Genomic DNA, 16053 nt, shown 5'->3' on the forward strand with positions numbered 1-16053 from the left:
TTAAAACTCAACATTCAAAAAAACAAAGATCACGGCATCTGGTCCCATCACTTCATGGCAAATACATGGGGAAACAATGGAAACTGACAGACTATTTTCTTGGGCTCCAAAATTGCTGCAGATAGTGACTGCAGCCATGAAATTATAAGACGCTTGCTCCTTGGAAGAAAAGCTACGACCAACCTAAACAGCATATTAAAAAGCAGTTTGTGATTATTTGTCAACAAAGGTCCATCTAGTCAAAGCTATGGTTTTTCTAGTAGTCATGTGTTGATGTAAGAGTTGGACCATAAACAAAGCTGAGCACCAAAGAATTGATGCTTTTGAACTGTGGTGTTGGAGAAGACTCTTGAGAGTCCCTTAGACTGCAAGGAGATCAAACCAATCAATCCTAAAGGAAATCAGTTCTGAATATTCATTGGAAGGACTGATGCTGAAGCTAAAGCTCCAATACTCTGGCCACCTGATGCAAAGAACTGACTCCTTGGAAAAGTCCATGATGCTGGGAAAGACTGAAAGCAGGAGGAGAAGGGGACAACAGAGGATGAGATGGTTGGATGGCATCACCAACTCAATGGACATGAGTTTGAGCAAGCTCTGGGAGTTGGTAATGGACAAGGAAGCCTGGCGTGCTGCAGTCCATGGGGTCGCAAAGAGTCAGAGACAACTGAGCGACTGAACTGAGAGCATTAATCAACTAATAATAATGAGAGACAATTGAACATACAAGACTAGAACTTAAGTAAGGGATGGCTGCTTGGAAACCTGAGATCCAGTGTGCTATAAAGAACTGTGTGATGCACAGGCCAAGCACCATAAGAGCAAGTCCTCTATCAGTGCCAATGGGAACACCCATATAACTGCTATGATGACTAAACTGAGAGTCACCTAAAAGAATGTTTTTATAACTACAGATTTTTTTATCAATAACTTGGGCTATCAAAGTATTTCTCCAAAACCCAAGCAATCAAATCTGGGTTCACTCAATGTTCTTTGACTGGAAATTTAGATATTAAAGTATTCAGATTCTCCAAAGTGCCACATTAATTCTTTCAAAACACAATCGTGACCAGACCTTCCCTGAACCTCTCCATTTAGAACTCCCTCTTGTCTCTCTGCTCCAGTGGTGGCTTCTGATGTCCTAGAACGGGGAGATCCCCACACAACAAGCCCACAATACCTACTGCTCCCCTCTACTCTGACACCTTGCTGCTCCTAGTTGATTTGGAAGAAGACAAGATCACCCATCTTAGACGCTCTGAGGCAGCAAAGTGCACAGGACCTGCACCAAAGGTCTGTCCAGAAGGCACCATGGCAATCCTTGCCCACTAGCTTTCTCCCCTAACCCTCCACACGCACCAGCCCAAAGCTGATTTTCTCAATGGTGCCCTCACACACCCTGTCTGCTGGGACTCCAATTTCACGATAGTTCCACCTCCATGAGATCTTTCCCTCCACCCACTCCTCACCTCCCAAACCACTTATCAATGGCTGCATTTTATCTTCTACCACCATCCAACCTGACCTGGTTATGGTGTCCAGGTACAGGAAGTAACTAAGTGCAGCTGCTGCCGCTGCTGCCAAGTCGTGTCAGTCGCGTCCGACTCTGTGCAACCCCACAGACGGCAGCCCACCAGGCTCCCCTGTCCCCAGGACTCTCCAGGCAAGAACACTGGAGTGGGCTGCCATTTCCTTCTCCAAACTAAGGGCAGGGTGCATCTAATTCTATATGTGCTTATATCCTCAGTGCCTAACATGGTAACTTCCATGAGAGATTACTCAAGAGATGTGCATTGGATAGTCAGTGGAGGAACAGATGGAGATATACATAAATATGTGAAGAGTCATTCAAAGGTATCACATGGGATATGGAGAAAATGTAATACTCTAGGTGGCTACGAACGTTGCCATCCCAAAATACGCTGGATTGGAGTCTGGTAAAAACAATCCTCAAACAGAACACCATCCCGAAGAACCATCAGTCCACCACATGTAGATTTCTAGGCAGCAGGGAGCTGAGCCAATCTGTTAGAGGATGTGGAAGTCAGACCACACATAGGCTCAATCTTCCTACACACCTGTCAGCTTCCTTTGATGCCACAGGTCACACAAATGAAAGCCAGTCACAGCTATTGCTATGAACTGGTTTAGTCTCACTATCCTTACATTTCCTCATCAACAACTGTGCTCATTCTTCTTCACTATCCTTAATGGCACTTACAGCTCCAGCTAAAATAACCTGCTAATCTGTTAACAGAAAACAAAATTTTTCTTACTGGCACATTCGACCTCAACTGGAGACAGTGGTGTGCTCATAGCTAAATAGGAAGCATGTAATCCAAGGAGCAGGCCCAGATTCCTCTCAGTGTCTATAAGAGGTGAAGACAGACTTCCCAAATCTGGTATGGTAACAACTTCTTGGTCAGGCTGGGAAAGGCAAATTTCATTATCAGTATGAAATGAAAATAGAGTTAATTAACAACATTCAATCAAGAATTCCAACAGCTTTTATCCTTAAACAAGATATACTGCCGTAATAAAGACTGTGTCCTATAAAAGTGCGCTTAGGCTGCCCCACAATAACAGGAGATATCAGTAACTGAGAGCAGACGGCATGCACAGGTCTCCTGGTGGAAAACCCAAAGCAATGATAAACAACTTAACTAGAACATTCCTGAGGAAATCAAACAGAAGGTAGAACCAAAAGGGTTCAAAAGAAAATAATCTTAAACTCTCCCAGTCATATGACAACTTATAAACAAAATTAATTTTTCCCTTCATAAGATCCTTTAAACATTACACTCGAGGCATAAATTAATACACTTTGTCACTTCTATATCCACATCTGAAAAGTCAATCTCAACATATAAATCCCAATGCTTATGGATATATAGAATGGACATATTTCTATTCTAAAACACTATGCTATGAAATAGCTACTCCCCAAAAATACCTATCAAGATGGTAAGTCCTTCCAAATTTCTACAAAGAATTACAATAAAATTGTAAAGATAAAAAGTTAACTTTTTTTGTGTGTGTGGATCAGGGTTTGTATTTCTTACAAATTAACAATTTTAAAATAGTTTTTCAAGATCAGTACACCATAAATCTTAACAGGAATAAATGCAAATTGGCTTATTAAAAAAAATTTCTAAAAGATTTTTGCTTTTCATTTAATGACCCCTTCCTCCAAAAGATCCAGCTATCAATACTTCAGGGTAAAAACCACTTATCAGAAATATCCAGAGAGGGTCCCCACTGATGTCCACCTTGCTCACCACACACACAGCCTCACCTCCAGATACTGACCAACACAGAAAGCATGCATTGATTCCCGTGTGTCTTCAAACTGCAAAGCAGCTTCCAAAGCCACCACTGGGTCTTCCCCTACAAACTGAGCTGAAATAAAACAGACAATAGTAACATGACTTCAGCACAGTTTGCCTAGCCATTTACTATAGAAACAGGAAATAGATTGTGCAGGTTAACTCCAAAGTAATATGATCTCTCACCCTCTGCCAGGGCTGTCTGGGTCAACTCAGAACCTGGAACAAGTTCCAACAAGTGTTGGAACAAAATCTGCATAATTATAAGAAATTCTTTAAATATGTCTGAATTTGCTGTGATAGAAAGTCACTTATAGACTAAAATGTATGAGACCTGGAGCAGTTACTAAACTGATCATTTTAAACCAAATGGTCTACTTAAAATGACACATTCACAACCTTTATCCACAAAGTAAAAAGCAACGCCTTACCAAGAATACTATTTCCTGTTAATGACTGCGTCTGGAAGTCCTTTATATCATACACTTTTCCATCAATCACAGTCCAGAAGCCTCCATCTTTATTGTGGTTCTCCAAATCAGCTTTGCGTATAAGTGTCACTTCCTCATTATTTCTACAGTTCTGACCTGTAAAAAATGACTCTGTGTATACAGAAACCAAAATCAATGAATCAATAGATCAATAGATAAAACAACTAGAACAAATTGCGTGAAAGAACTACAAGGTGAAATAGACAAATCCACAAACACAATAAGAAATTAATATACATCTTACTATAACTAACATCACAAACAAAAATTCAGCAAAGACACAGAACGATTTAAAAACAAAAACACCACGTGATAGGATGAATACTAAGTCTGGCCATATACCAAGCATCAAGCAAATCTCAAAAATTTCAAATAAGTCAAGTTACAGAGCATGTACAATGACTACAATGCAGTTAAGTTAAAAACAGGTAAGGAATTCCCTGGTGATCCAGTGGTTAGGACTCTGTGCTTTCACTGCCAAGGGCCTGGGTTCAATCCTTGGTCAGGGAACTAAGATCCTGTAAGCTGTATGGTGTAGCCATAAATAAATAAATAAAGCAAGTAACAAAAACTTAAAATCTCTACATTTGAAACTATGCTGTCATTATACTGATGTCATCCAAAATTCCCAGAAAAAAAATGACTGGAAATCAGAAAACTGAAATGAACAATAATGCAAATACTGCAAATCAACACTTGTGACATACAGCTAAGTATATTTTTGAAGACATTTCTGTCTTTAAATGTACATATTAGGAAAAAATAAAAGCTAAAAAGTAAGTTAATAAACATAAAATCAATAAAATTCAGTAAGTTAACAATGATACTTCAAAAAAAGAGAAAACTTCATTAGTCACCTTTGGAAGCATTAGGACTCCAACTTACTATCACAGAAATCAGTTAAGGTGGGCTGGGGGTGATGGTGAGTCAAGCCAGGATCATGTCTCTCCTGTGCAAATTGCACCTCGGGTTACCAGTTGAGGGCAAGGTTGCTTGAGGATTGTACCGTGGACACACTATACATGAACTCCCTGGTCCACGTGACAGAGCTGAAGGGGGAGTCACCAGCACCGTGGGTGAGACAGAAAGCACACAGCAGGGCCTCAGAAACACTCCAACCCAGCAAAACTGAAACCAAATCTCATCAAACCCATCAGCAATTCATAGAAAATATCACTGACAAAAGGTGTTGTGACTTGAAGAAGACAATGCAATAAACCAAGTTCAGAAAATGTGAAATCCTCCAGAACAAACGGCCTACTTCTTTAAAAAACAGCAACAAGAAAAATAAACAGTACAACAAAAGTGAGGGAGGAGAGCCTGGAGATACACTGTTGGGTAGAAAAACAAGAAGTATATACGACCTCGACTACAGAGGACCTGTCTACATCCTGACTCAACACAACCACTGATAAAAAGGGTAATGAATCTGTTCATCTTGGACAGAACAATGCGACTGTGCTTTCTTTCTCCCAAAAAAGTTTTTATCGTTAACAGGTAAAGTGTGCAAAATCTTTAAAGACAGAAATTCGCTTTAAAATAATACAATCAATCAAATAAAAAGTATAGGAGAGCTTGGGGAATGTGAGTAAATTTTTTTTTCCTGGCCATGCCATGCAGCATGCGGGATTTTAGTTTCTGACTAGTGATTGAACCTGTGCCCCCTGCAGTGGAGGCTTGGAATCCTAATCGCTGGCCTGCCTGGGAAGTCCTTAGGAATGTAAATACTTGATGGTCCATTCATTATATTATCTTCTCTACTTTTATCTGTTGGAACATTTTCATAATAAACATTATAAAAATATCACTATGCTAACTAGCATAATTTCTCAAAAAGTTAGAAAAATTTCAGATTAAATCCTAAGGAAAAATAAATAAGTAAATGTAAAGAACAGTGTAGTACCAGCACAATAATGACATTTAGAGCAATAGAACAGAATAAAGAACCCAGAAATAAATCTTCACAATATACAGGTAAATGATTTTCTTTTTTTACAAGAATGGCAAGACCTTTCAATGGGGAAAGGACAGTCTATTCAACAAATGATGCTGCAAAAACTGAATATTCAAATGCAAATGAATCAAGTTGGACCTGTACCTTTCACCATACACAAAAATTGACTCAAAATAGATTAAAAACCTAAACATAAGAGCTAAAACTATAAATAAAACTCTTAGAAAAAAAACATAGGAGGAAAGCTTCCTAACACTGGATCTGTCAATCATTTTTTTAGACAAGACACCAAAAGCACAGACAAGCTTCATTAAAAAAAAAGAAAAAAATCAAAGGACACGATCAACAGAATGAAAAGCCAACTCACAGAATGAGAAAATACTTGCAAGTTGTATATTCTCAGAATATGCAACAAACTTCTACAACTCAACAACAACAAGAAACTTGACTTAAAATACTTGAAATGACATTTCTCCAAAGATACGTACATGGTCAACAGGCTCATAAACAGATGCACACCACCACTAATCATTAGGGAAACCAAATCACAACTACAATGTAATACCACTTGATCCTAATAGGATGGCTACTATTTTTTTTTAACTTTTTATTTTGTTTTGGGGTATAGTCAATTAACAATGCTGTGACAGTTTCAAATGAACAGTGAAGGGACTCAGCCAAACATATTCACTCTCCCCAAAACTTCCCTCTCATCCAGGCTGCCAAATAACATTGAACAGAGTTCCACATGCTATACAATAGGTCCTTGTTGTTTATCCATTTTAAATACAGCAGTGCATACATGTTCATCCCAAACTCCTTAACTATCTCATTGCCCATCCTTCCCCAGAAAATCTTAAGTTTGTTCTCTAAGACCATGAGTCTCTGGTTTTATAAGTAAGTTAATTTGTATCATTTCTTTCTAGATTTCACATATAAGGGATGTCATATGATATTTCTCTTTTCTGTCTGACTTCCTTCACTCAGTATGACAATCTCCAGGGAGGACGGCTATTATTTAAAAAACAAACAAGTGTTGGCATGTAGGTGGAAAAATCAGAACTGTTCCTTTGTGCATTGCCCGTGGGAACTTAAAATGGCACAGTTGCTGTGGAAAACAGAATGGCAATTCCTTAAGAAATCAAAAACACAATTATCAGTGCACTGGTGCTCAATCACTCAGCTGTGTCTGGCTCTCTGACCCCACAGACTGCAGCCTGCCAAGCTCTTCTGTCTGTTGTCCAGGCAAGAATTCTGAACCGACTTTTGGCTATATACCCGAAAGAAGTGAAAGCAGGAACTCAGACATCTACACACCTATATTCACAGCAGCATTAATCACAATAGCCAAAAGGTGGGAACAATCCAGTATCCATTAACAGATGAATGTTACATCTGTTACAAAGAAGATGTGAAATATATATACACACAATATACACACACAAATATGTGATAAAATACCACTCAGTCATAAAAAAGAATGAAATCTGCCATCTGCAACATGAATAGAAAAAACTGTGTAATCATCAAGAGATGCAGAAAAAAGTATTTGAGGAAATTTAATGTCCATTCAGAAACCAAAGGAAACATCCTTAATATTTTAAGGTATCTACAAAGAAAAAATATCATACTTCATATGTGAACTTTGGGTAGTTTTTCCTCTGTTCCTAGGAGCAAGACAAGAGTGCCCATTATCACCACTTCTACTCCACAGTGCACTAGGGTGCCAGCAAGTATAGTATGTTCTGGCAGGAAGCTCACACTCAGAAGCAGACACAGGCAGAGTCACTGATTTAGTCAAAGGTGGTACTCGAGAGGAAGAGACTACAATAGTCCTTCCACCCAAAAGTGCTGGTACAACAATCCTACAGACAAAACACCTATGGAAAAAAATGGCATATGATCTCGAGGAATGGAGGTGGAACAGTGAGTACTTCCACACTTTGTAGAGATGAGAACCAGTACAATCACTGTGGAAATCTGGCATTCTCTACTAAAGCACGCCTTACAAATCACCAAGAAATAGACAAAAGAACATTTAAGCAATTAATTTGTTATGGGTCACATGCCTATCTGATAAAATGATCAAGAGAAGTAGGGGAACGGCAAGCACAAAAGCCCAGAGAAATCTTTCAGTAAGACAGAGACAGTGTTTGGGAAGGTTCTGCTTAATAAATGGTTTCCCCTGTGATCAGTCCCAAAGTTGCTTTTGGTAATTTTGTGTATATGTTATACTTCACAATAAAAAAATGTCTTATAATAACTGTCTGAACTGCTGATCAAGTTATAAGCTCTCAACCATATGGAGTAAACAGACAAAAATCACAAATGACCATTTAAGTTCACCAAAGTAGATGAACTGTGTTGAAAATATTAGCTATAATAAAGAAATAAAAAATAATGTTCAATATCCTAAGGCTGGTTATTTTCCTTAGGACACTTGTTACTTTTTCTGTTAAGTAATACATATAAAAATGACAGTCTACAACGGTAGAAAGGCCTACCTTGCTTCAGCTTTCCTATAAAATGAAAGGTAAACCACAATTAATTCTGTAAGTCCAGGAAGTCATAGTGCTTAGACTTAAGATTCAAAAGTGTCAAAGTTCAAAACTTTGAAAAGGTAAGTTTCATTCCAATTTGGTAAGCACTAGAGACAGTAAGGATGGGAAGTGCCCAGTTGACTATGGAAATTCCGTAACTCATTAACATCACGTAAGGCCAGTGAGTTTAAGAAAGCCCTCCCATATCAACGTCTGCCTCCAAAGCGGGATCATAACTAAGCACTTCAACTATATCATCTGGAGACAATTCCCAAGAAAGGATTTTCCAGAATGCTCTAAAATAATCCAATTCAGGATGTAACAACCATTACTAACAGAAAAATTTTTCTTAAATGTAACCCAAAACTATTCTGATGTGGACTATCTTTGTTTTCCACTTACACTATCATCAAAGTGCTCAGTCACTTCAGTCGTGTCTGACTCTGCGGCCCCATGGACCGCAGCCTGCCAGGCTCCTCTGTCCAAGGGACTCTCCAGGCAAGAATACTGGAGTGGGCTGCCACCTCCTTCTCCACACTACCATCAGTGAAAATGGCAATAACTGGTGTTCCTTTGTCAAATTAGTCTTTCAAATCAAAGAGCAGACTAGGACAAAACTTTCCCCAGTGCAAGTCCTTAAGTGAAGATGCCATACCCATGATGCCAGGCCAGGCTAACTCTTCAAGGTCATCCCTCTCCTTTCCTGGTGCCAGTGGTTGAACCGATCCAGATGCTCGAGCAAGCCACCCAGTAAAGGCACAGCTCCAGCCTCCTGCATGAGGCCAGCATTTTTACTGAGCAGAAGCACTACAGAGACTACTAGTTCTGGAAGGAGAATACCTACATTTAAAAAGAAAAAGAAAAAAGGTGTAAGACTTAGAACAAAAGTCTTTATCCTATAAAATCACTTTACAAGCTTGGGCTATGTTTAAAATCACAAGATAAGGAACACTGTCCTTCAGTATATTCTACAGGATTATTTTATCTTTCATTTTGAAAGAAACAAACATAGGTAACAAACAGAACCCTTTGAGTTATAAAAATACTTTTTGAAAACACTGTTTCAACACAAAAGGAGTAACTAGAGTTTTTTATTCAGAAAAACTAAGTGTTTCCAACTAAGTTAATCATCAGAAAAAAAGCACTCCATCATAATAATCTGTCATAGAATTAACTTGAAAAAATATTAAGCAATATAAGGGCAACTAATTCTTATGTTGCTGAAATAAAATTAGACAATTACCATTAACTTCATTATTGAAGTGCTAATAACAGTGGTATGACTCTAAAGCACCAATTCTATATACACCAGGTTGCTTAACTCTAGAATTGCAAATAAAAAAGCAAAAGGTGAAACCGAAAGGCTAGGACTAGATATAGCCTAGTCTACAGTACGAGACATGTAGTCTAGTCTACAGGACTAGATATATGAGGTAAAGGCATGCAAGCTTATCACAAAATGATACATTTTAAATCACATCAATCTCCAAAAATAAATACATGCGGACATTTAGGAACCAAGGTAAGTACCAGTGAAGTCCCCTTCCACAATGCAGGCCACCTCTGCAAAGTGCCGCCAGCTAGTGGAAGCAACGCTGGCCGCCACAGGCAGTATGTCCCCAATGTGTGTGCACAGAAGGGCCGTGTACTTCTTCAGCAAGGACCCGACCCCCATCAGTTCAGGACCTGGAGGGGAGATGCACAGAGTTTCATTTGCACTATCAAAATTTACTTTGTAAATAAACTTCCTTGTTTCACTATTCTATCTTTATCTATTACATCTTTTACCTATAATAATTTTTTCAAACAGGAGTGGTTAACCTTCCTTAGTCCTCCTTTTACAGCACATAATTTGAGAAACAGTGAGTTTGGATGTATCAATTTTTAAACACTGAACTATACAATGTTTAAAAACACTAAACCAAAGTTATAACTTAACAGTTCTAAAACCTTATATCCAATATATATGTTTTCCAAGTCCAAATCTTAAAGCCTGAAAATTACTGTCAATGAACAAAGTTACGCGGTTTTCAATGTCATAAAAAATCGTCAACTCTTCCTGCTACATGGCTCTTAACAGCGTTTTAGTCCCTGTGAGTTTATGACACCTCTTTCAGACTGAAATGGTTCGCTGATTTCAACCTGAAGTTTTCCATCCTCTACAGGTGCCTAACTATTTTCAGGAAGTAATCAAGTTGTTTTAGAATACACTAGCTATAAAAACACTAACAAAAGTAGCAGACCCTTCCATCCCTGGCACAGAATATCCTATAAAGGGCCAACCACTCCTGTGGAGTTTCTGCAAAGTGCCCTACTCTACACAGCACACAGAACTGAGTCTTTCTTACACATCATCCTCATTCTCACAGGCACCCTCCAGTCTCATGCTAACAGTCAACAACTCCCAGGAGACTCTGTCCCACATATCCAGCAGCTAATAAACTAAAGCTGTAACTGAGACTCTCTTCCTCCAACGATGATGCATTTCTCCTACTACACCCATCCAGCTTACCAGGGTGACATACAAATACTAGGTCACAATTCTGTCCCCATATTACGTCAGTCTCTCACAGTCCATAACTAACATGTGGAATAAGACCTTCTATAAGACTAACCTGAACATAAAGGACGCTATTTCTCATGTCTAAGGAATTTAAATGTTAACACAATGAAATAAAAATATTGATGAGTTTAAAACAGAAATATCTGTCCAAAAAAAAAAGCAGATGCAAAATAAAGTCCCCCAAAATTGGTACATCTAATAGTATAAGAACTACATATGTGGGCCATGCAGAATAGGTATGTCAAGAAGCGTAAATAAAAAAGTCAAAATAATACAAGACACTTTAACACTTTAAGTAACTTACTAGAAATTTCTGAAGTCTGACCAGCACTGTCTCCTGGATAAAGTTTACTGATAAGTAAGCGCTGAAAACGCAGCAACAAATCCAATGAAGCAGATCTTTCACGACTATGTTGCTCAAAGTCTAGACATGATGATATCCGACGGGCAACATCTTTCAATCTGGCTACTGTCTGAGAAGCAATGTTTCTATGCAGGAGAAAGAGAATTGCAAAATTAAGCAAGTTATGTTTGTCTTTAAATGGGGGAGGGATGTAAAAAAAAATCACAACATAAATTAAAATCAGAAATAAAGATCATACACCCACGTGACCTGCGGCTGGCTCCCTTCCCCAGTGTGTGACAGGTGCATCTGCAGTAAGCATACCTCACTCAAAACGGAGCGGAGGTGCACACAAGACACCGCAAGGCAGAATGACACCCCTTGCTTCACAAATGTGCTCCTAAGGAGTAGCATGCAACAGTCCAAAACAACAGAAAACTCCTCTATAAACCTTTGGAAGGAAAAGTAACTGTTATATAATTTTTTATCCAAAGCTGCATTTCAAATACAAATGCAACACTATTCTTAAAGATAAGATCCACTCGCATTTCTGCATCTGACTCTCAAGTCTACCTTCAGACCTACTCAGTTCAGCACCAGAGTGGGCCACGTGAGGGACGCCCAGGGCTCAGACAGCACAGGAAGGAAGTGGGCACAGATGAAAGAGGTCACAGCAAGAGGTGCTCAAGGAACACAGCAACAAGGAAAAGACCAGGGGACCTGATTCCAACTGCAGGATCCAACTCGAGCAACGAACCATCAGCAGGTAAATGGGGAGAAGAGAGAAAGTGTAGTGAGAAGAGCAGTAAACGCTCCACGAGCAGAATGCAAAGGACAGGGCACGGAGGTCAAGACTAAGAAGGGGAGTGCACACAGTGGACACTGTAGGTGAGAGCGCGCCAGGCTGCTGGGGATAAATTCTGCAATGCTCAGCCACTAGGTTTTCAAAGAAAAGCGATATCCTTTTTGTGTCCAAGAAAGGTAACTCAAGTTAGTGTGAAGGCAGACCAGAAGGCGCAGAGAACAGCAGATAAGACCCGGCCACTCGGGGGCAGTCCTGGCACCAAGTGGGCAAGGCCTGGCCGGTGGCTGAGAAAAGAAAGAGAAAGGGAGTCAGAGAAGGAAAAGAGCCAAGCAGAGCCTGGCTTGGAACTTCTGTCAGTGCAGCCCCGCCACACCAGCCCCATTCCAGCCAAAGTGCCGGGCATGGTCACTGAGCAGAAAAGTCCAGAACCTCTGCACAACACCAGGCCACGGAGAAGCACTCTACTCCACTTCTTTGATTTCTTACATAATAGCAGGTTTAAGTAGAACCTCCATCCACTGTATCTGCCCCCAGGGCTCAATCCAGGAACTCATTCTGTCCTCACTCTACTCTACCTATAGCAGTGGAGTGAGGGCAGAAGCAGAAGACACACATCAACATACACAGGGCTGCACAGAAAATGCAATAGGGAACCTTGGCTTGTGCTCAGCACTCCCAGCCACAAAAAATACAAGTGGGTGCTCAGGGCTTTGTTTTCGATTCACCTCATCTTCCTGCTCCATGACCTGATAACCTGCCCTGATAACCGTATCACTAAAAGAAACGGTCTAGAATCTGGCTTTTAGGCCATACATGACGGAGCAAAATATATTAACAGAACACAATACAAATGTTAACTTATTTCCCTAATAGAAAATTCAGAACCATAGTCAAAGTGTATAATTCTGACGGAGTTCATTGACTTAAAAATCTTCATAGCTCTCTATTTCCAAATACAAATGGTTTTCTGTGGCTCTTTGTCAGCATAGGAGTTACTCTGAAATTTGTTTCATTGCTTACTTTGGGCAAACTACAACTTCTCCAACCTGTTTTCCAAACAATAAAATGCATCAGATGTCTCCAAAATCTCCAAACTGTAAACCTTTAGATTATTTTTCAACAAGTGCATCAGCCAAGTCAACACATGAGTCTCACTTAGTCACAAAACCTTAAGGTTGGAAATAAAGTTAAAGTCTATCTCTGTAAGAGGAAAGGCAAATTATCTATGCTTATGAAAAGAGCTGAGATCACAGGCATTGTTAGTGAGAAAGTCGTTTATGCATTTTTCTTTTTCTCTTTTCCAAAAAACTTTTAAGGTACTATTTACTTCCATGATTCAGCTTTTGTTTTATGTTTTCTAAACAGGTACATCTTCATTATAAACCTGCTGTGGGGCCAACTCCTGCCTGCATGCCAAAGGAACCAAAAGTAAAGAGGAAGGTTCAGAAGACAATGTGAGAATGGTACAGAGAACATGGCGCAACAGGAAACGTCTGCCAGGGACTCACACATGTAATTTAGAATGTCTACCAGTCACATAAATAAAGATAAAAAGAACATGTAAAACCAGCATTAATCATGTATTTATTACCATATATTTAAAATATTATCATTTCAATGTAAAACCAGTAAGAAAAAACAGAGAGTTTTATATTAGTTCTTTTCACAGTCTTCAAAAGCCATTGTGTATTTTGTATATTTTGTGTATTTTGTACATTTCAATTCAGATAACTAAATTTTCATTGCAAATACTTGATTTGCACTTAATGCTCATAAAAATGAAGAGATGAAAAGGTAAATTCATATGGCTAAGTTAGTCCAAACATAACTAAGTTTTCTAATAGTTGAATCAAGTCTAAGTTTTTAATTTGAATTTTAATCAATAAAAAAATAAAATCTCAGTGTCTTGGCTACATTGTGGACACACTTCAAATGTTCATCACACCAATGTGGCAAATGACTGCCAGACTAAATAGCACAGGTGCAGGCAGGTAAGAGGGACAGGTGTCTACACACCGAGGGAAGAGATGGACTGAACAGGCAGGTGAGCAAGAGCTGGCCTCTCATGAGAATGGTAACTGGCCACAGGGTGGAGAACAGGGGGCCCAGTGCTGGCTGGCAGTGACACCAGTGTGCCCAGGCATAGCCTCCTCAGCGAAGGAAGGTGTCGGTAAGAACACAGAAAAGCACGTCTTGAGTTACATGCTTTTGCTTTAAAACTTCTGCATAGCAATGACCATTTTCTCACTTGATCCTTAATTAACTCTGCAATGTAAACACTGTTGTTATTACTCCCACAGTTACCACAGCGGGCAGAGTTTCAGCTGCCAACTTTACACAAGCAGTCACAACTGAAATTTTCCAGGAAACATTCTCAAGCTCTTTTCATTACCACCAGCTACACTGAGTTAACTCACTTTACTTCATTAACTCACTTTACTTCAAATTGTGATACTGAAGATTAGAAGGTACAAACACTGATTTTTAAAAAACCATCATCAGATTATTTTTAAAAATAAGAAAAAGGTATTTTATTGGCATTTACTAAAATCTATAAAAGGAACTAGCTATAAAACACCCTCTTTTAAAAGCCACAGTGTGCCGAGTAAACGTGTGTTCCCTCATGTGGAGGGCGGGCCAACCCACACCAGCACACCCACCACTGCCCTGGATTTAGGGCTCGCTTTCCTTTCTGCATAAAAAACAAACCAGGAGCCAGGTTTACACAGAGTGGAGTTGTGTTACATAAAGGACAATAATTTTTCACTGTCTAACAAATGCCTTTCAGAAACCACCCTGCTCTTTCGCTTTTTTTGAAGGGCACCATGACACAGGCTGACATTTTTCAGCAGTGAATGACTACTTCAGCCCTTATGAATGTTAGTCTTTGCTCATATTCTGACTCTCACTGATTCTTACCTCCTCCTGATAAGTTCTTCAAATATAATGCTCACCTTTCTTTTATTTACTTCAGTTTTTAAAAGTTGTCTTAGAAATGAAAACATATAAATCTATGATAGACAGAATGGCCAATGACACAACCAACTGTAAAAAAAAAATCTTACCACGATGATTTCCATTTGTATCTACCTACTTACTAATGAAGATAAGAATCTCATCCTACACTTTTCACACACTCCAATTTTCTCTTGTGTGAAAACCTTTGGAATCTCTACTTCATACACTCTAACCTCTCACTTCACCTATATTTAAGAGTCTGCTCTAAAGTCTCTCCAAGGTACTTTCTGGAGTATTTCCTCAACAACTGAAGACATTTTTGAGTCCCCAGCATTCAATCTATTTTATTATGAAAATCAATAATTCTATTAAAATACATCAATACTATTTACCTAAGAAGCTGTTGAATAAGCTGAACCAGAGGCAAGCACTGTTTTCCAGAAGATTCATAGATTCCCGTATTAATAAGATCTTTATCCAACGGAGTCCTACTTCTATGAAATGTCGAGGCATTTGCTTCCTGTTCATCAATTTCTTTTTCCTTCTGTGCTTCTTTTTTGGCTTCAATATCCTGTAATTCATGAAATACAGGCTGGTTACCAGTTATCTGAGAAGTGGGCTGAGCCTGGACCCCACAGCCTAACTGAGTGCTGACTCCCGCGCCTGGTAACACCGGCCCACGGCAACCACTAAAACTCACACCGCTCAGCAGCTCCGTCTGTAAACAGGCAATCTGTCCTACAAACCCAACGGCCAGGCTGCCAGTGCAAATGCTCGCCAGCCTCTGTGAAGCTCTTGAGATCTTTACTCCTGCTACTGGGTCTCACAACACCCAACGTGATCACCTAGGCAGAAACTATCTGCTTTGTAAACACAAAGCACTAAACCACAGAATGAGAGGATATACGCACAAGTCCTGTATCTGACAGGGGGCCTAAAGGAGAGAGAAAGAATCCTTACAGCTCGAAAATTCAAAGATAAATTACCCAGTTGTAAAGCAAGCAAAAAGTGAATGGACACTTCTTTCAAAGAAGATGGACAAATAGCTAATGAGCACATGAAAAGATATTCGA

At 39.4% G+C, this 16053-nt stretch overlaps 1 protein-coding gene across 1 annotated transcript in view; it reads right to left on the reverse strand.

Annotated features, from left to right (window-relative positions):
* Window positions 1-16053, reverse strand: part of HERC2 (HECT and RLD domain containing E3 ubiquitin protein ligase 2) — a 242558-nt gene that overhangs the window by 135913 nt on the left and 90592 nt on the right. The window contains 8 exon segments of the mRNA XM_070463934.1: window positions 2277-2427; window positions 3296-3399; window positions 3758-3928; window positions 8967-9023; window positions 9026-9151; window positions 9842-9997; window positions 11179-11363; window positions 15373-15551. Of these exon segments, the coding sequence (XP_070320035.1) occupies window positions 2277-2427; window positions 3296-3399; window positions 3758-3928; window positions 8967-9023; window positions 9026-9151; window positions 9842-9997; window positions 11179-11363; window positions 15373-15551 (1129 nt within the window).

The sequence above is a fragment of the Odocoileus virginianus genome, unplaced genomic scaffold, assembly GCF_023699985.2.
Source record: "Odocoileus virginianus isolate 20LAN1187 ecotype Illinois unplaced genomic scaffold, Ovbor_1.2 Unplaced_Contig_9, whole genome shotgun sequence".
In the NCBI taxonomy this organism is placed as follows: Eukaryota; Metazoa; Chordata; class Mammalia; order Artiodactyla; family Cervidae; genus Odocoileus; species Odocoileus virginianus.